A 16,742-nucleotide genomic window follows, 5' to 3' on the forward strand; every position below is an offset into this window, starting at 1 on the left:
GGGATCAAAAACAACAAAATAACGTCTGGACCCTTTAATTGGGTTACACGTGGTAAAGGAAGAAATTTAAGTTAATTAGCTGGTAAATAGTTCATTTAAGAATATAAAAGAATAAAAGAATATGTGATAGATCAATTAGATGTTAGAAGATGCTCTGCTGTTATGTCTACCTGTTGCTAGATGACATCTAACAGCTCCCATAAAATGCATTTGTTATTGGTTTGCAAGAGATACTCAAAAAAGAGGAGTGTAACAGTAACAGAAAAATCACCAAGACGTTCTATATTTATCAAACAGAAGAAGTACCAGGCGTTCGATAATAAAAGTAATACTAAAACCTTTTCCTATAGCAAATACATATGTAAGGTATATACCTGGCCACAAATGCAATAAGTATCATTACATCTAGTAAATACGCCAAAACTAATACATACAAGATGTAGATGACTTACTCTTTATTACAGATGACCTATTTTGAAAAAGGACTACTGAACAAGAAGTTTACGTGCTCCCTTTTTATACAAAAGCTTAGATACTATTAAAAGAAGTAGTTTATGACTGGATCCTTACAGGCTTTAGTAATGGGAAAACCTAATAAACTGATACGCGTTCGGAAAAGTAGACTTTACATGCAAAGCTCTTCTTTATTCAAAGGGAAAGGCTACTTGCGTATATACTTTTTTTTATCAGAGTGCTTTATTGCCATGGTTTCCTGTCCTTTTTTTAATATAGCCTATTTACGTAATAGACTGCATAAGTATAATCTATATTGGGTAAACTTGGGTATAAATAGCAATAGGAAGTGATGGAAAACAGAAAAAGTGTCGTGGTGCGACTTTACTTTCCAGAAAGACTGTAGGAACACACTCTTATCAAGCTCGATGTGGAGTTTTAATGGTGCCGTCTAATAACAACTCATGACTGGCTGAGAGGTTGTTGTGGGCATTTTCTCTTTAAATTATGGAAGTCTCGTCTAATCCAAGCTATTTTCAAGGTAATCAAGTAAACCATACTGTGTAATTAGACTATATTCACTGTACATTAGGCATCAATGTTGACGAAGTATGTCTTAAAGAAAGAAGAGACTATAGGACTAAAAAGTCGCATCTGTAGGAAGTTCGTTTATTTACAAACAATAAAGAAAGAGATAAATATGACAACATGGCTGACCTTTACTCCATCATTGTCTTGATGGAACATTTGGAAAAAGCGTTTGTCAGAGACTCTATTACACCAGAAGAATACACTCCACAGTGCACCAACCTTATCGCAAAATATAAGACAACCCTCAATTTTCTATCAGACTCAGTAACAGACCTTGAAAGCTTTATGAACGACTACAAGGTAACTGTTTGTGCATAAACTTGTTTATTGGAAAGCGTAACTGATGGATCTGGAGAAATATAAAAGTTAAGTTGTCCTGCAGCACTCAATAGGTTCAAGATTGGTGTACCTGCAACCTATGAACATGCCATTGGCGATAATAAGAACGATATGGGTAAGTCTGCGAAATACATTGCAGAGAGTGTTCAGGTAAGCAGATTATTAGAAACAAAACACTACATGGTTATAACCAGTTATTAGCATTTTATTACACTTATGGATACATTACGATTAAACCGATATGCGGTGGATGAACTTCACCCTATCCTTGCAGACTTGATCCAATCGTTAAATAAAGTACCGACATTGCCTGCTGATTTTGAAGGAAAACAAAGGATTCGACAATGGTTGATCACCTTACATTCAATGAAAGCAAGTGATGAGATTACAGAGGAACAAGCAAGACAGATGCTCTTTGAAATGGAGCAATCACATACAGAGTTTTACAGGTTACTCAGTGGAGAACACAAGGATACTATACCACAGTAATAATAAACAACCCTTTTTTTTCAGTATATATTTTACATTTTTATTAACTTTTTTAGCTGATGTATATATTCACCTCTATTACAGGATCTATATATAATCCTACCTTTAAAACGTGCTTCCTTAACTTCTATTGCTTTCTTTAAGCTCTAGTAAAAATAAATAAACAAAAAGGCAAATAGGACCAATAGACTATTAAAAAGATTTTAATACAGGACAAAAAAAGCGTGCTCATAGTCATGTACACCACGCTTGTCTACTGTAAGCCATCAACTCTTCTATTAGTCTCTAAATCTAAGGTTGTTTTGTTACAGCATCAGGCGTCTGTGACGAATCTCCCTCTATGTGGGTAGCCTGAACATTCGACTTTTGCAAGATATCTTGCTCTTTGTGAGTAACTGATCCGTTTAACGTCTGCGCTAAACTCTCCGTCATACTGATTGCTAATACATTGGATGTTTGCAATTTCTCTATTGATTTAGAAATATTGTATGTGCTGCCTGGATTAGCATAGGAAGACAGCACTTGTTGATCTGCAGAATTCCTATAAAGAGGTTCTGCTACTGCTGTTGTAGAAGGCGCGACGAGTTCAAAGTATTGGCGTTCGATATTGTTCCAGCTCAATTCCTTCTTTTCATCCATTACCTACTCATCAGGATCCTGAATTACTGGCTGCATATGCTCTTTTGACTTTTTGCGATAAAGAAGAGATCGTGCACTAAAGATTGCTACTGTCTGAAGAGAGAAAGATGAGTAAAAGAATACTCTTTTTTTTAAAAAAAAATAAAAAATAATAGACTTACGCCCACAATTGATCCAACAGCTATACCAGCCTTTGCTTCTGCTGATAAAGATTCAGTGTTAGAATATGGTGTGTAAGGCGCTAGACCTAGAGTAATGTTTATGTTGATTGCACCAGAAGAATAGTAATTAAGTTGATATATATTTGATGCATCGGTTACATCATAGGCAAGCATAGTTGCGGACAAAACAGTGTCTCCATTCATTTCGAAAAGAATGAAAAATATAGTATTCACTATAGCGGCTAAAAATATACCGAGTAAATATGTTTAACAAGAGTTACTGAAAGACAGACATACCTGAGTGATAGGCCTTTTGGAGACCGCTGGTGTCACTTCTCAAATTGACTTGCGTCCATTTGTTATTATTGAGGTTTAGCTGTTTGCACTACAAGTGTAACACTGAACAGAGCTTGATTCTTAGAATAACGTTAATGCATTACGTATAAAACACTTGAAATTTTAGCTTTCACACACTACTTTTTCTATTAAACCAGCCAACAAAACGTCCACTCTTGTCAGTGATAATAAATATACTTGTAATAATATCAAGGACAGGAAAACACCACAGCATTTTACGTCGTATTAAATAAAATAATGCGCGTCATTTATTCAACTTTTTTTTCATTTACATTTATTTATAATAAAAACGTACTCCTTTTAGTTCTCAAGCCAATAAAGTCTTGATTAGCAGGATCAACCACGGGAAGGTAAAAGTACATCTGATCCCAAAAAAGGAAAGGTATACACTGAATGTCAATGGTGTATATACCTTATAAAAAGGGTTGATGTATCAAGACCGAACTTATACATTTGAAAAATCTAGAAAGTACAAGCTGAACAGCCCCAGACAAGTCTGGATTGACAGACTGCCAACAGGTAGCTATCGATAGGCCCCAACCTCGTCTACCGGTGGTCCCGCAAGCTCAGAAGATGGTCTTGACTCAGCAAACTACCCAAAATAGCTTTTGGTTCGATACCGCCTAGTAATAGCATAATCATTTATTTGAGTAGCCACACTTAGAGAGCATTTCTCTGTTCACAGATAACGGGCAAAGCGGTTAATCACACAAGTGTAGCCAGCCCAGAAATCTGCAAGTCACTTGAATCACCAACGAGACCGTACTAGGGTTACAGTGTGAACAAAGAGTGTGTCCAGTCCTCTAAAGGATGGAACAAAGCTATGACCAAAGCTATGACCAAAGTATCCTCACAGGGAGAGAAAAAGCAAGGAGTATCTATAAAGAAAAAAAAAAAAAGAGGTAGGTCAGAAATACTCTAAAGCGTGGACGGTTGGTTATTCAAATTATGGCATTTCGTTGGCTAATCCGTTCCGATGACAATCAAGACGGCTTTCTATTGGATCATGAGTTTCAAAAGCGCGCCTTTGCTTATATGCATATGGCTGTCAACAAAGGGCTTTTTCCTTAAATTAGGTTAACCTTCATCGTTGATACTAAGCTACTTGATTTGATAATGAGGTTATATGATATTTTATTCTTGTTAAGAACGTTATTTATATTACGTATACAATCTATAGTTGACAGAGTCTATTGTGCATTTCTTATCACTGGATTCATTTGTAATATGTGTCTACAAAGAAATTAGAGACGCGCATCTGGTGTCTGTGATATGTCTTCTGCCTTATGGATGGTGTACGTGCTATTAAGATCAGCGTCCGGTGTAAATCGTACCAGACTAGAGGTAGGCCTAGGCTGGTTTAATGCCGGAGGCCTTTTAAGTTCAAGATGTTCATTTTCAATCTTGTCCCAATCTAAAGCATCAGGATCTTTTGTATCTTCTTCCTTTTGAGCTTGATAAGCTGATTGATCCAGCCTTTTCGCTCTTTTACGGTATAATAAGAAACATACACCAAAAATCACCGTTGTCTACAAGCGCCAATTCCATGAATGGAAACCTTTTGATTTCTTTGTTATACTTACTCCAATGATGACACCAATAGCTATACCAGCTTTTGCTCCAACAGTTAAGCTTTTTGGTGGCAGAAGAGGCTGAGGTGTAGTACTTGGCTGTTGTTGCGTGGTAATATTCTCAATACAAGGAGGATATTGATTCAGTAACTGTATATTTGTCACGTCAGATACATCAAGCGCAATGGAACCAGCAGCTAGTGACCCTTTTGTCTGGTATCCAAAAAGAATAAAAAGCGTTGTATTCACAAGAACAGCTACATATCCATAAGTTCAAGAAGAATGATAATGCATTAAGTTAGCGCACCTGAATGATATGACCTTGTGAGGACCTGGCCAGTTGTATCTAAATTGACATGTGTCCAGGTGTTGTTATCAAGATTGAGTGTATAAAGATAATCTGAGACAACTATAAGGGAGTCAGCATAGTCTATTGTATGTATCCAGAGACTATATTATACCTTCATTGTCATTTTGTCCACCATATAAAATAATATGCCGTGAGTTTGGTGCTATTAAAGAGTTATAAATTGAATTAACTAAAAAATCACTATTCGTACCAAGTACAGTAGTGAACTGAGCTCTTGGGGAAGGAAATTTCCCGTTACTTGATGTATAATTGTTCTGCGACCATATTCCATTTTTAGTATCAAGTGTATACCCTGCTGTAAAATTCAAATAGACGTTGTTATTGCATGAGCTGTCAACATGAGTTCCTCCAAAGAAGTAGACAATGCCAGATTTTTGATCCAGAGTAGCTGACGACCCAATAGAAATGGCGTCGGTTGGTATATTTGTATTCAGGGTGAAGTTACCCCAAGTCTAGTGTTTAGCAAGTCAATTAATGATGCATAATGAACATGCTTATAAATCTACATTAGACATAGTATTGTATTCTGTCAAGCTAGAGCCTTTAGAACAAGAAGTAGCGTTCTTTGAGCTATTCAATACAATGTCAGCAAGAAGGACGTGCATTTGCAGCCACTTACTTCTTTGGTCCTCTAAAAAAAAGGACATTATCTCCAGTAGATGATGGTAAATTGATCGTAACCCCATTGTCTCTATGGCACTATTAGTTCCTGGTGTCTTTGTTATTTGAATATCTTACGCAGCGTCTGTTTCTATGAGCTGTGAATTGTTTGAAACAGACTTCCAAATGTTTTCTAGAGCATCGTATATGATTGTATCATTAACTATAGTGTTTTCAAAGCGAACTTCATGTCTGCCACCTTCGAGTAATAGCTGAGTTCCGTTGGAGAGTACTGCAAATTGTGTCTGGAACCTTTTTTCTGGAACAAAGTTGTTTTCTACTTTGATAGGCTCCCAATCCAGTTGGTCAAGCCGCTGTGTCTTGCTTAAATTCAGAGCGTGAAGCCCTGGATCAATAAGAAAATTGACAATTGGCGTTTGGTTTCCACCATAGCAATATATCTGATTATTGAGGTATGCACACACTACAAAGGAACAGTTCGTGCCTAGTTACTAATGTCTTTTATAAGTACATACCTGGGTATATACGGCCAGTCAGAGTTATAGAGTCTACTTTTGAAAAACAGCACAGATGGATCAAAAGCACACTAAGAATAAGAAGAGTACACATCTTTATATGCTGGAAAAGAGATTTTTGTATTTTTCGTTTTCATATTCAGTTTTTATACAGATTCACTGTTACAGTGTAACATTGTGTACTATTTGCTTCTCAGAATGTAGCTTATATAGTAGTACGTTCTATTGTTTTATATTGAGTGACGCTTGGTTCAATTAGATTGCTTTATTGAGTATTTCTAATGATCATTTTTTGAAGGAATTTTTTAGTGTCTAAGCTCTATCAAGAGTTACTACTCTACTGAGTAGCCCTAGTCTATTTTTTATCTCTTTTCCTAACTATCATGGGTTTAATAGTATGTCTCTATACCTTCCAGTTTAAATATGCAATAGACTGAGTTGGTATTGACTAAATGCTTTGGCTCGCTTTTAAGACGATATACTATTTTTCCTTGTATCTTCTTTAATTTTCCTGTTTACGTCTCATTTTAGTACCGTCTTTATAATACTTTATAAAGTCAAGCACTTGTGTTTGTTTTTAATATACGGTCTGTCGTTCTAGCTTTCATTTTTGCATTAAGGAAAATTCAGGCCTTGTCGGGGTATTTCCGGACAGTCTCCGTCTCGGCACATCCAAAATCAACTACGTCATAATGTTTGTTGAAAATGATTGGATAAGGTTCTCTTTTTTTTGCAAGCCCAAAAGATTTTTTTCTTCCTTTCCCTTTTTCCAAAAGAACACAAATAGGGTTTTTTCTCTTCATAAACCTTTCTTCTTTCTTTCCTGCAAAAGACAGCAATTCTTTATCTTTTATATTTACTAGTTGATAACAAACAATATTTTTTTTCCGCTTTTTATTTCAAGTACCTTAAATAATGGAAAACACGCCTATGAAAAGCGAAGGAACACCCACTGTGACTTCCAACAATGAGACTGCCACCTCTTCAACGGAAAACAACAGCAGTACTATGGCTGTGACTAGTAGTAATGGTAACAATACTAGTCAATCTCCCGCATTCCATTCCTTAGAGCAGCTTCATGAAGCGGTGCTAGCAGCTGTGAATAGTCATAACATGCCGCCTGGATTCATTGCTGCTGCTGCTGCTGCCGCCGCTGCTGCTGCAAATGCTAGTGATCCTCAACAACAACAACAACAACAACAGAGATATGATTTAAACCAACAGCAGCAGCTTGAACAACAGCAGGATCCTAATACTAGGCCCAGGAAACAACAACGTACACACCAGCCACTAAGCGAAATGGATATTGCAAAAAAGGAAAGTATACGTGCTTCAAACAGAGAACGAAAGAAAAAATGGCGAATTCATAATGAAGAAAGAAGTAAGTTGATTGATAGATTATAGATCGTCTTGATAATAACTTTTTTTTTTTTTTTTCATCATAGACAAAGACAATGATTTACGATGCCGTGTGAACAAACGGGCAAATAAATTGTATGGTTTAGCAGATAGCGAAGAAAAACAACGATGGATTAAAGAAGAATTTGAAAAACGTCGTTTGAAGCGTATGGAAAAAGAACGAAGAAAGCACATTGTTAACAATGTCCTCAGTGTTCCCTCACCTACTAGTACAGGATCACCAGCGACAACAACTAATGATATGCTCCCTGGTGCAGCACCCCAGCTGTCTGCATATTATTCTCCTTTACCCCAAATCGATAACGCTACAGCTTCAAAACTCTTGGATTTCCCTGCTGACTTACAGCGTCAACTGCTGGAGCAACTGAATAATAGTATGCTGGTAAGTAGACAAATATATGTCATAGTTCAAGCATTCATATCCTATTATAACAGGCACTTACAAATGGCATTCAGAGTAGCAATACAGCTCAACCAGAATCAAACGACAACAATAATAATGATAACGATAATAGCAGCAATGATACGAATGAAAACAAGCCTGCATCAGTAGGCTCTGGTAGCCCTGCTGAATCCAATGAAGTGACATCAAACACAGAGAAAGAACATAAAATGGAATCTAGTACAGAGTTATCACAGATAAAGGATGAATCAGCTGAGGGCGCCTCTAAATCAGAGAATGCTTTAGCTGCTCCGTCTGAAGAAAAGAAAGAAGTACGAGATAAAAAGGAAGGATCAAGTCATGAAGAAAAGAAGCCTGAATATCCAATGGACGCTGTGCTCTCTTTAATGCAATTAAACGCAGCATGGAGACAATAAATATTGTCTTTTTCTTTAATATATACATATCTCATACTACTAAATGTATAGCATAAACTCACTTATACTCACCTACAACACTTCAACATTCAAACACACTTAAATACATATCTCCTTTTCTCTCTTTCTATCTCTTTTCTTCTCTTTCTTCATTCACATATACGCACACATATAAATAAAAAAAAAGATGATAAGCTGTATAAAGATATATAAATGGGGGCCTGGTTCTTTTGTTGTTTGTGAATGATTTATTTCTATTAGGATATGGTACACTGTACAATTGCTTATAATTGTTTGCTTAATCTGGCCAAGTGATAGTTGATTGTATTGGTATGCTTCTTCTTGGTTACCTAAGATAAAAACAAGAGTAAACATCTTGTAATGATTGTATTTTACTATTCTTACAGGTTTTTGCATGCAATTGGTTAATGATTGGGCAGCAGCTGTACAACGGCCATCATTAACACCAGCAGTAGCCCAACATTCAAACAAGGCACCCATTTCAACAATACAAGGGCTAGCTTCCAATATCTTTTTTGGTCTAACTTTAAGTTGCTTTAACTTCATGTTGAAAATGTGAAGGAAGGGGTCCCGCTGTCACTTAGGCTCAAAGACAGAAAAAAAAAAAGTTCTTTAAAAGTCACTTAATTCTGATTGGCCAAGCCAATATGCGCTGAAAATATCACAGTGAAGGGCCATTCTTATTAAGGGCTTTTAGAGATGGGAGAAAGAGGTGTACACGTTATTGTTTAAGATTTCCTTGTTTTTTTTTATTGTATATTGTATGTATATATGGAATAGCATCTTGATCTTTTTTTTACATAAAGTCATCATAATCATCGTCATAGTCATTATAAGTATCATCTACAGCACCACTCTTTCCAGCAGCAACCAACTGTGGTTTAGCCTTACCCTTTCCTTTCTTGGTAGCTTCCTTTGCTTGCTTTTGTTTTTCATTAGCAATATTGGTTAAAGTGGTAGCCACTTTTCTAACTTCAGTATCTTTCAAAGGAACAGCGATGTCATGTAGTAATTCATCAATCATCCAGCCATAGTTGATGGATTTCTATAAAGACATAAATACCTTGTATATAACAATCCATATACAACTTACAGAATTAGCAGAAATAATCTCTACAACGCGTTTACGGAAAGTATCTAACTCAACACGATTCTTTGGCTTCCATTCCTCAATAGGCTTTCCTTTCATATCCTCTATTTGTTTCAAAACATGAATTAGAGCTCAAATGATATATTGAATGAGAATAGAGCTTTTACCGATCGAAACACCCGAGAATAATTCAGTAGCACTCATCATATCAGCCTCTAATTCCAACTGACGCATACGTTGCTTGCGGGCATAGTCGTCTTCTTCAGCCTCCTCTTCTTCTGCTAATTTTTTAGCTTCCAACTCCTTCTTCTTTTGCTCTTCTTTAGCTTGCTTTTCAGCAATCTTTTGTTTTAATGGGACCTTTTTCTTTACAGGGGCTGTTACTTTCTTGGGTTCTTCTTTCTTTTCTTCGTCCAAGTCTTCCCAAGAGTCCTTGACGTCGTCTTCAACGTCTTCATCATCCCATTTGTTCTTTTTGGGAATGGCGATTTGAACTTCAATTTCGGCGTCTTCCTCTATAATAAACACGGTTTAATGACGTGCCTTACTATACTTGTTTACAATAACATTACCCCAATCACTCATTGCAATTTCTTTATTAAAAAAAAATGTTTTGTGTATAGAAAAAAAAAGAAGTGACTTGATTTATAAAATGAGCCAATAGAAATTCATGTATTCCACTGTCTAGCTTCATTGGAAGCTAAGCGGAATAGTTGGGCTACACCTTTTATTCTCATAAAAGATACACAAAAGGCTTGAACTTCAACAAAATAATCTGCCATGTGTATAATATCCTGTTCTAATAAAGACTGAGTAAATCTAGCTACCTATTGTGTCATAGTGAGTAGCAATGACAAAGTGTGTGTAATAGTGGGAGTTACCTGCTTGACCTGTTTATCTTGCTTTGAACCTTCTTCGAGTTGGTCACATGAACGTATGCTATTTGATATATAATAGTGAATAAATTCTGATGATAGCCTGACCTTTTGATGAACAAGGACATGATGCATTATTTCTATTGACTGTGAGGTCACTGGACTACTTAGTATTGCCTCTAAATAGCTTTATTTGAGAAGTGAGTTACCCCTTGTTATATATGCCTTGGATCAACTTACTCGTCCTTATTTTTAGATTGAAGTAAGAGTGGTACTATATCAAATGCCAGGAATTGGTTTAAATTGATCAATTGTGGTAATTGATGAGGCAAGATGATATCTGATAATGGATAATTTGATAAGTTTTCCTTTCGTAATGCTTCATTCTCTGATAAAGCCAATAGTCTATTTGACGCTATAGAGAGTAGTTCAATAATGCGATCATCTAGAATGACAGTATATCTATACTATATATGAATTATCCCGTTCTTTCTCAACCTTATTTTTCTCTCTCTTTCTTTCTTACGGGTCGTCAATCAGTTTTGTTACTTTTTGCCTTAACGCGTTGATCCGTTTGACATCCTTCTTGATCGGAGGTAATATTGGTTCATTACAGATCTCAAATGGTGAACAATGAGCAATCTATGTATAAAATGAGACTTTATAGAAAAATGTCTTTCTTTTTTTTCTATTTACACTGGAAATAGTGCCTTCTAATATACAATAAATAAAATGCTGTTCAATTGAAGTAGAGTGTGAAAGCAAGTCTAAAAAGAAGTCTAAAAAAGGGTTCTGTTCTAGAGGTAATGCTGCATATTGATGATAAAGTATAAAAAGAATAGCCAGTCGAATCGTTTGCTCCTACAGATGAAGATAAGCATATATATCGAATACAATATGCTTTATTTACTGTTGTATGCTCAAATGTTAAAAATAGAGAACAGTTAGATATAAACATGTTTTGATGTTTCTTTTGTTGTCGATATTGGTTTGTTATTTCAATAAAACTAGTATTTTCCATTATAATTATTTTTTTTTCTGTTGAAGAAAAAAAAAGTGCAATCAGTGTAGAATTTATTGAATAAATGAATCATTTTTTTTTTTCCAATGAAATAAATAATGTAAAATTGTGTATAACATGGCGGGCTGTGGGTATGTAAATGGCTTTTTTAAAATGAATATAATGTAAATGATTTGTTGAATGATAAATATATAAAGAGAAAAAAAAAGAGAAAGGGATTAGCTATTTACAATCCTCCCCAAAGCTTGCCTCAAAAAAAATATCGTTTTTTTGTTGAGGTTTTGTTGATTTTTTCACTTTTTTTGGGATTTAACGTTTTGCTGATTTTTTTGTTGTTTTTGTACTAAATGTTTTAAGCAGATACTTTGTGGTTGTATGTGAACAAAGCATTAACAGTAGTAGGCGAACTTGCAACAATAGGTTGACAGCGTTTAGAGACAACAACACCTCGGCGACGACGGTAAAGAGGTACCCAGGGGTAAGAAGTAGAAGGTGCAACAGGTCGTTTAGTCTTTGCAGGAATGACCGTAGGCTTGACCGTGAGCTTCTTTTGTTGTTGGTTAAGGTAGATTTGATTTGTGATACTCGTCATTTGATCTTTAAGTTTACAAGATTCAGAACAGTAAAGAGAAGATTCATTCTAGTAAACATAAGTACTTTGTCAAGTCACTGTCAGATTCACTTACCAATACATCGTCTACACGATTGTCACAGATAATACACCAATTAAGATCCATTTTCCTTGATTTTATATTAAAAAAAGATATAGAAAAAAAGATTAAAAGTTGGTGGCCTTTGTTGTTTAATAAAAATAAAGGAAAGAAAAAAAGAAAGGGCAGGAACTTACTCGAATTTATTAAAAATTTTTTTCTAGTAAAATGGTCACACACATATAACTCATTCAGTGATCCAATCTACTGTCAAATTACTAAAATTAGATCATTCCATCATTTGTGATGAGTGCAATGATTGCATGTGCCACAGACACTAAAATGGTCAATGTTAGTTTCTTTGCCTTTTGATTTTTATTTTCGTAACCATGGTTACCTTCTCTATCAGGGTCTTCTATTTTATAATACAACTCTAATGACAGTAATCGTTTGAGCTGATTCACCAAGACTCCAATTCGAGCCCAGGATCTCAACTTGATCCATCCGTCATCTCCTACTCTAAGTCCTCGTCCGAGATGATCTACCTTGATTGACCCACCGAAAAACAGTATACCATATAAGGGCACTTCTGTGCCATCTCGAATAAATATCTTGCTCGTTGTCATTTTTGAAAAATATGTCAAAAATAACGATTGATAGCTGTTGTTGCTAAATAAAAGCGATGATGGATGGATAAAGACACGTCCTATTTTTCATCATTAGTCTAACATCCAATATTCTTATATCATGCTTACCATCGTCTTTTGTATAATACTTTATTTCTCTTGCTTCTTTCTCTCGCTCGACTGTGCCACTCAGCACTTTGTCGTACTTTGTGTCTGGCAGCTTTATTTTGACCACATTCGGATTTAAGCCCGCAAAGATGACTGATTTTACCAGATTCACATTGTCTGCGTTGTCATTGAAACGTGCTGACTCTTTATAAAATCCAATCTCCGCCAATGCTTCCAAATATTGTCGCCGCAAATTCTGTATCTCACTCAACGTGGAAAATGACAAGAAGTTTTCTTGACAGAATGTTCTGGCAGCCTTCATGCCCTTGGATCGAATGATCTCATACCAACTATCATATGCTTTCATATCAGCCAGCCAATCGCTTTTACCAAAATTGAACTTTTCCCTTGCCCTAACAAACAAAATGAGTTTCCTTTGTTTGTTTCTCGTGTTACAAACTTACTCTCTCGCCTCGACTCTCTTTTCCATTGGTGACGTGAATGGGCTCTTGAGGGACATGATCGAGGCAATGGTCAATATAGGATCCAAACAACCAAAGACAGAACCATAGATGAGCATCTTGCTAATTCTTAGATCAGCAGGAATAGCAGCCATGTGTTTTCCCAGCGCAGTTAACTGGTCTTGCTTATCGATGGCCTCAACTTGCCGCAGCGATTTGATGGCGCTCTCTAAAGCGGTCATAGAAGGAGGATCGATCGCTTGGCGGAGAAAAGACACGAGATCATCTTGGCCCATTGCCTTGAGTACCAAACAGAGCTGTTCAAGGGGCGTCCGCAGCAACTCAGGTACCTGCTGCGCTCTCATCTTCTGCTCATGAGTCTCTCTTGTAAACAGCTTAAAACATTGACCTGGCCTTGTACGACCGGCACGACCTCTTCGCTGACGACAAGATGCACGCGACGCCCAGGTCTCAACAAGATGTACCATATGACTTGCAGCCTCGTATTGTGTCTCCTTGACGCGACCGCTGTCAATGACATAGACCACACCCTCAATCGTGATGGACGTTTCTGCTACGTTTGTAGCTACCACAATCTTTCGTACATGGCTCGGCACGGGTCGAAATACACGCGTTTGTTCTTGTGGTGACAGATTAGCATGAAGTGGTAAAATTTCGGCCTCAGTGCCTTGCATGACTTCTTCAATCGCGTCAATACATGTCTTAATTTCGACAGCACCTGGCATAAAAATGAGAATGGCCGGCTTGAAGTCCTGTATCGTTTCGTGATCAGTGATGTATTTGACCAGACGTGCGACCAGGCCATAATCAATTTTTTGATGGTTGCGGTACCGCGACAGTAGCCGTACTGTGGACTCACTGAATCCTTGCTCCAAGTAAGGTATTTGCCAAGTGGCCCAGTCGGGTTTCGATATCACATCCTCGTTATGTGATGTCTTGGCTTGTCCATGAACCATGCTCAAGATGTCTTCCAAAAAGTAATCTTGTACAGGATGTGTAAAACCTGGGATTTCAATCACGGGCGCGCCTCCAAAATAATCTGAAAACAGGGCTTGATTCAAGGTGGCCGACATCAGCACCACCTTAAGATCCTTTCGTCGTTGCAGTACTTTTCTCAAAAGAACGAGTAAGAAATCGCTATCGACCGATCGTTCGTGTACTTCATCAATCATCACATGGCTCACGCCTTCCAAGTTGGGGTCACTCTGAAGCCGACGCAGGAGAACACCGGTGGTGACAAACTGCAGTCGAGTCTCTGCTGAACATTTGGTCTCCCCACGGATAGCATAACCTACTGTCTTGCCAATCGTCTCACATCGTTCTGCGGCCACACGCTCAGCGACACCAATGGCTGAAATCTTCCTTGGCTGTGTACAGATCATGTTGCAATAGCGTCCCTGCATGATTTCTTCGTCCATGATAAATTGAGGCACCTGTGTTGTCTTACCACAACCTGTCTCACCACTCACAATTGTCACTTGGTGCGCTAGAACAGCGTGAATCACATTCGACTTGAATTGATGAGCAGGCAGTTTGGATCTAACTTCAGCCATGGGCGCATATGCTTCGGATTCGAGTCGGTTGAGTAGCTGTTCTTTCAATGAATCTAAGGACGTCGTAGGCTTTTGGTGTATTTGTCTCCTTGACTTATTCTTTTTCTGGACCGGTGTGGTTGGAGCTAAGGTATAGAGGCGTTCAGACACGTCTCGTAACTTGGGAGGATGAGCAATCATGTGATCAGCATGTTCTTGTAGCCACTCAACACACATGTACACAAATGGCATACCCAAATGTAGCTCGGCTTCAGCCATAAGGCCCTGCAAGAGAGAGAGTTTCAGATAACTTGGCAAATTGGGCCATTCGATCACAAATAAGGGCAGTTCGAATGGATACATTGACTCTTTGGGAATAATGACCTGCAACACAGGTTGTTCTGGTGCGCTCACGTTGAAAGGTAGACTATAGATCCGTCGCCCGTCTTTATCTGTTTCTTGATTTAGAGACCCATAAATGGACTCGAGCGCAATCACTTCATCTTGTCTGACAGCTTCGAGTTCCTCAAGATCGACTGGGTCTAAGCTAGGCATTGTTTCGTCCTCATGTGCAAGTCGCCACTGAAGTAGTTTCAATGCCTTGGATTCATCACCTTGGACCTGTTCTAGTGCTTCCTTGCATATGCTTTCAGGATATCCTATGGCAGCCATACGCTTCAAAAGCCAGTCCTGGCCGAGGGTCTGTGTCGTGTGTGCGATGGTTGTCATGGTCGGATTATAAGTAGATAATAAAAAGTTGGCAGGTAAATCTAGTCATTTTTCAATTAGAAAGCCGCAAATCAAATCAATCTGTGTATAGTTACCGTCTTCAGGCACATGTAAACCTTTTTTTTTTTTTAAAAAAAAAAGTAGAAATCATGGTCAGCATATAAAAAGAACACCGACAAAGACACACTTACATAACCAATCGAGTGCTGTTTCCTTATCAGGAGAATAATCCAACGCTTCGTCCACATGCGCAGGACGAAAGCCCATGGCAACCAACTCCTTTGTCAAATGCATACGTTCCTGCTTGGTATGTTCTCTAGGTAACTATGAAATTTATTTTTCAATTGAATGAATAACAAACAATAAGGATTATTTACAGGTTGATAGGTTATCTTGGACCGCTTGATGATCTCTTCGACCCTCTGTCTGTTTTCTAGACTCATATGGACCGTTGGTAAGTTCTCCCATTCTTTCAGCAGTTTTTCATCTAGTAAAGGTCGCTTGGAACTGTTTGTGGTGGCGGTTGTTGGCATAGGTACAGCCGAAGCAGCATGTTCCTTGGTTGGAAGAGATCGAGACTTTTTCTGAGCGGTCATGGGTGGATGAGCATTGAACGGATCTGGGTCGTACTGCCACTGATTACTGGCTGTCTTGAGTTGCTCAAACTGTCTCCAGTAATCTCGGTGGGTTGGAGGCAAAACTCGTTGTAAAGGCATGTGTGATTTGACTCGATGAAGTGCATAGGTTGCCGCAAGGTGCTTGGCTTCTGCGGCAGAAGGTAACACCAACTCATCAGGTGGAGTGAATGCAACTGTTTGCATCTGTGCCGTCTTTTTATTACGCTGACTCAGTTGTACGGTTCCCAAGTAACCGTTCTTCTTCTTTTTGATCTCAAACTCGGGCTTCTCCCAGTTACTCTTTTGACAGTGCTCGTGCAAGAGTGAGACAGGTGTCTTGCCTGTCCAGTCTCCAAAGATACTCGATCGCTGTACCGATTCCTCGGTAGATTTGGTGCTGCCCGCATTCCCATGCTTGACAATACCCTTTTTGCTGTTTGTCAACTTTTTGGATGGCGTGGGTGTTGAAGAAGGCGCTGTCTTGCTGTTCTTCTTATTTGACATACAGAAAAAAAGGACAAAATTTTTTCGTTGTGATAAAGAGAGAAGAAGTACTTGTACGTTAAAAAAGAAACTCCGTTTGACATTGGTGGTTAAAGGGATGATTTATTTTACAGTTCTACTTTTTACTCTACACATACACACAA

General features: G+C 37.9%; 9 protein-coding genes across 9 annotated transcripts; 2 read left to right on the plus strand and 7 right to left on the minus strand.

Moving 5' to 3' along the window:
• The first annotated feature begins 469 nt into the window (after positions 1–469).
• Positions 470–2,085, plus strand: RHIMIDRAFT_271798 (ESCRT-1 complex, Vps28 subunit). Its single transcript, XM_023612277.1, has 5 exons — positions 470–994; positions 1,046–1,062; positions 1,114–1,344; positions 1,411–1,533; positions 1,585–2,085. Exons 1-5 carry the CDS (start codon positions 961–963, stop codon positions 1,870–1,872), a joined length of 693 nt encoding a protein of 230 aa, XP_023468936.1. The 5' UTR covers positions 470–960; the 3' UTR covers positions 1,873–2,085.
• A 3-nt stretch (positions 2,086–2,088) lies between these two features.
• On the minus strand, positions 2,089–2,876 carry RHIMIDRAFT_289689 (uncharacterized protein; the record flags this gene model as incomplete). The annotated part of the gene is made up of 3 exons (XM_023613664.1): positions 2,089–2,514; positions 2,539–2,604; positions 2,673–2,876. The coding sequence occupies 3 exons, from the start codon at positions 2,874–2,876 to the stop codon at positions 2,164–2,166; spliced, it is 621 nt and encodes a 206-aa protein (XP_023468937.1). The 3' UTR covers positions 2,089–2,163.
• Positions 2,877–4,224: 1,348 nt separating this feature from the next.
• RHIMIDRAFT_86148 (uncharacterized protein) lies at positions 4,225–5,619 on the minus strand. Its single transcript, XM_023615800.1, has 6 exons — positions 5,590–5,619; positions 5,477–5,540; positions 5,062–5,422; positions 4,908–5,009; positions 4,613–4,857; positions 4,225–4,558 (listed from the first exon to the last, which is right to left on the minus strand). Exons 2-6 carry the CDS (start codon positions 5,483–5,485, stop codon positions 4,274–4,276), a joined length of 1,002 nt encoding a protein of 333 aa, XP_023468938.1. The 5' UTR covers positions 5,486–5,540; positions 5,590–5,619; the 3' UTR covers positions 4,225–4,273.
• A 1,134-nt stretch (positions 5,620–6,753) lies between these two features.
• Positions 6,754–8,222, plus strand: RHIMIDRAFT_86154 (uncharacterized protein). The gene is made up of 4 exons (XM_023615801.1): positions 6,754–7,487; positions 7,552–7,671; positions 7,718–7,907; positions 7,961–8,222. The coding sequence occupies exons 1-3, from the start codon at positions 7,022–7,024 to the stop codon at positions 7,891–7,893; spliced, it is 762 nt and encodes a 253-aa protein (XP_023468939.1). The 5' UTR covers positions 6,754–7,021; the 3' UTR covers positions 7,894–7,907; positions 7,961–8,222.
• A 406-nt stretch (positions 8,223–8,628) lies between these two features.
• RHIMIDRAFT_198477 (uncharacterized protein) lies at positions 8,629–8,911 on the minus strand (the record flags this gene model as incomplete). The annotated part of the gene is made up of 2 exons (XM_023606291.1): positions 8,629–8,685; positions 8,750–8,911. 2 exons carry the CDS (start codon positions 8,909–8,911, stop codon positions 8,629–8,631), a joined length of 219 nt encoding a protein of 72 aa, XP_023468940.1.
• A 250-nt stretch (positions 8,912–9,161) lies between these two features.
• RHIMIDRAFT_234593 (translation initiation factor eIF3 subunit) lies at positions 9,162–10,040 on the minus strand (the record flags this gene model as incomplete). Its single annotated transcript, XM_023608187.1, has 4 exons — positions 9,162–9,410; positions 9,459–9,559; positions 9,623–9,970; positions 10,028–10,040. 4 exons carry the CDS (start codon positions 10,038–10,040, stop codon positions 9,162–9,164), a joined length of 711 nt encoding a protein of 236 aa, XP_023468941.1.
• Positions 10,041–10,123: 83 nt separating this feature from the next.
• RHIMIDRAFT_234594 (uncharacterized protein) lies at positions 10,124–11,351 on the minus strand (the record flags this gene model as incomplete). The annotated part of the gene is made up of 6 exons (XM_023608188.1): positions 10,124–10,282; positions 10,337–10,517; positions 10,571–10,792; positions 10,857–10,972; positions 11,027–11,191; positions 11,241–11,351. 6 exons carry the CDS (start codon positions 11,349–11,351, stop codon positions 10,124–10,126), a joined length of 954 nt encoding a protein of 317 aa, XP_023468942.1.
• A 352-nt stretch (positions 11,352–11,703) lies between these two features.
• Positions 11,704–12,088, minus strand: RHIMIDRAFT_248432 (uncharacterized protein; the record flags this gene model as incomplete). Its single annotated transcript, XM_023610518.1, has 2 exons — positions 11,704–11,991; positions 12,038–12,088. 2 exons carry the CDS (start codon positions 12,086–12,088, stop codon positions 11,704–11,706), a joined length of 339 nt encoding a protein of 112 aa, XP_023468943.1.
• Positions 12,089–12,285: 197 nt separating this feature from the next.
• Positions 12,286–16,599, minus strand: RHIMIDRAFT_234596 (P-loop containing nucleoside triphosphate hydrolase protein; the record flags this gene model as incomplete). Its single annotated transcript, XM_023608189.1, has 7 exons — positions 12,286–12,338; positions 12,399–12,707; positions 12,757–13,148; positions 13,200–15,519; positions 15,574–15,594; positions 15,670–15,802; positions 15,856–16,599. The coding sequence occupies 7 exons, from the start codon at positions 16,597–16,599 to the stop codon at positions 12,286–12,288; spliced, it is 3,972 nt and encodes a 1,323-aa protein (XP_023468944.1).
• Between the last annotated feature and the right edge of the window lie 143 nt (positions 16,600–16,742).

Source organism: Rhizopus microsporus, assembly GCF_002708625.1.
Source record: "Rhizopus microsporus ATCC 52813 unplaced genomic scaffold scaffold_3, whole genome shotgun sequence".
NCBI lineage: Eukaryota > Fungi > Mucoromycota > Mucoromycetes > Mucorales > Rhizopodaceae > Rhizopus > Rhizopus microsporus.